Source organism: Scomber scombrus, unplaced genomic scaffold (genome assembly GCF_963691925.1).
Source record: "Scomber scombrus unplaced genomic scaffold, fScoSco1.1 SCAFFOLD_636, whole genome shotgun sequence".
Classification (NCBI taxonomy): domain Eukaryota; kingdom Metazoa; phylum Chordata; class Actinopteri; order Scombriformes; family Scombridae; genus Scomber; species Scomber scombrus.
The window spans coordinates 1-2,000 of record NW_026910336.1 but is presented as its reverse complement, the minus strand read 5'-3'; the positions used below and the strand labels follow the sequence as shown (position 1 = coordinate 2,000).

Genomic DNA, 2,000 nt, shown 5'->3' with positions numbered 1-2,000 from the left:
TTTATGAGAGTTCATTTTTAACTGTGTCTCTTCTTCTTCTCCTCCTTCCAGCTTCACTACCTCCGTCTGCCCAAAGACATCAGTGAGGATTACGTGATTCTGATGGACAGCACCGTTTCTACCGGAGCTGCTGCGTTAATGGCCGTCAGAGTTCTGCTGGTGAGTTTATAGAGGCTTCCTTCATTCCTTCCTACCTCCCTTCCTTCCTTCATTCCTTCCTTTCTTCCTTCCTTCATTCCTTCTTACCTCCCTTCCTTCCTTCATTCCTTCCTTTCTTCCTTCCTTCATTCCTTCCTACCTCCCTTCCTTCCTTTCTTACTTCCTTCATTCCTTCCTACCTCCCTTCCTTCCTTCATTCCTTCCTTCGCTCCATCTGTTCTTCCTTCCATCCTCCCTTTCTTCCTTCCTTCCTTCCATCCTTCTTTCCTTCCTTCCTTCCTTCATTCCTTCCTTCCCTCCTTCCATCTAACCTTTCTTCCTTCCTTCCTTCCTTCCTTCCTTCCTTCCTCCCTTTCTTCCTTCCTCCCTTCCCTCCATCTATCCTTCCTCCCTTTCCCTCCATCTGTCCTTCCTTCCTTCCTTCTGTTTTTCCTTTCTTCCTTCTATCCTTCCTTTCTTCCTTTCTTCCTTCCTTCTGTCCTTCCTTTCTTCCTCTCTTCCCTCCTTCTGTCCTTCCTTCCTTCTTCCTTCCTTCTGTCCTTCCTTTCTTCCTCCCTTCCCTCCTTCTGTCCTTCCTTCCTTCTTCCTTCCTTCTTTCCTTCCTTCTGTCCTTCCTTTCTTCCTCTCTTCCCTCCTTCTGTCCTTCCTTCCTTCTTCCTTCCTTCTGTCCTTCCTTTCTTCCTCCCTTCCCTCCTTCTGTCCTTCCTTCCTTCTTTCTTCCTTTCTTCCTACCTTCCGTCCTTCCTTTATTCCTTCTATCCTCCCTCCCTCCTTTTCTAACCCAACACATGATTGAAACCCTTCTCTCTCCTCCTCCTCCTCTTCCTCCTCTTCCTCTGTGAAGGACCATGACGTAGCGGAGGATAAGATCTTCCTGTTGTCGCTGCTGATGGCGGAGATGGGCGTCCACTCCGTCGCTTACGCTTTCCCCAAAGTCCGCATCATCACCACGGCCGTCGACAAGGAGGTCAACGACCAGTTTCACATCATCCCCGGCATCGGTGAGGAGTTTGTTTCAGTTTGTGGCTCATAACGATACGTGTCACGCAGGTCGATTTGACTTTATTCAGCATCTCTGAGAATCAAATTAATTAAATTAATCTAATGTGGGCCGGACCATTAAAAAGATGGAGGGAAGGAAGAAAGGGAGGAAGGAAAGACAGACAAAAGGAAGGAAGGAAAAAAGGAAGGAAGAAAGGGAGGAAGAAAGGAAAAAAGGAAAGACAGATGGAAGGAAGGAAAAAAGGAAGGAAGGAAGGAAGAAAGGGAGGAAGAAAGGAAGGACAGATGGAAGGAAGGAAAGTAGGGAGGAAGGAAAGACAGACAAAAGGAAGGACGGAAGAAAGGTAGGAAGGACAGAGAGAATGAAGGAAGGACAGATGGAAGAAAGAACGCAAGGAAGGAAGGTAAGGAGGAAGGAAAGAGACAAAAGGAAGGAGGGAAGAAAGGCAGAAAGGACAGAGAGAAGGAAGGATGGACAGACAGAGAGAAGGGAGGAAAGAAGGAAGGAAGAGCACATTTCTCTCAATGTTTGTGTCTATCTCTCTTTTTTTCCCTTCATTTAATTTCTTCTGTTTTTTCTCTGAAGGTAATTTTGGAGATCGTTACTTCGGCACCGACGCTCCTTCAGACCTGTGTGAGAGCGATGAAGGGATGGACTTCTAGATAAAGAGAGAGAGAGAGAGAAAGAGAGCCAGCCAATCAGAGATGTTTGAAAAAGAAGCACTTAAACAAGAAAATAGAGGAAAGAAACCCTCCGTCTCTCTCTAATCTTCTCTGAACGATAACGTGACGTTTTACCAGCGGAGTCAACGAGGAGATTTCCATTTTTAAAGAAAGCC

General features: G+C 46.4%; 1 protein-coding gene across 1 annotated transcript; it reads left to right on the top strand.

The window, feature by feature from the left end:
- Positions 1–51: 51 nt before the first annotated feature.
- Positions 52–1,994, top strand: LOC133976941 (uridine-cytidine kinase-like 1; the record flags this gene model as incomplete). Its single annotated transcript, XM_062415078.1, has 3 exons — positions 52–159; positions 1,004–1,160; positions 1,748–1,994. Coding segments are annotated over 3 exons (342 nt in total), but the record flags the coding sequence as incomplete, so codon positions are not given.
- Positions 1,995–2,000: the final 6 nt, after the last annotated feature.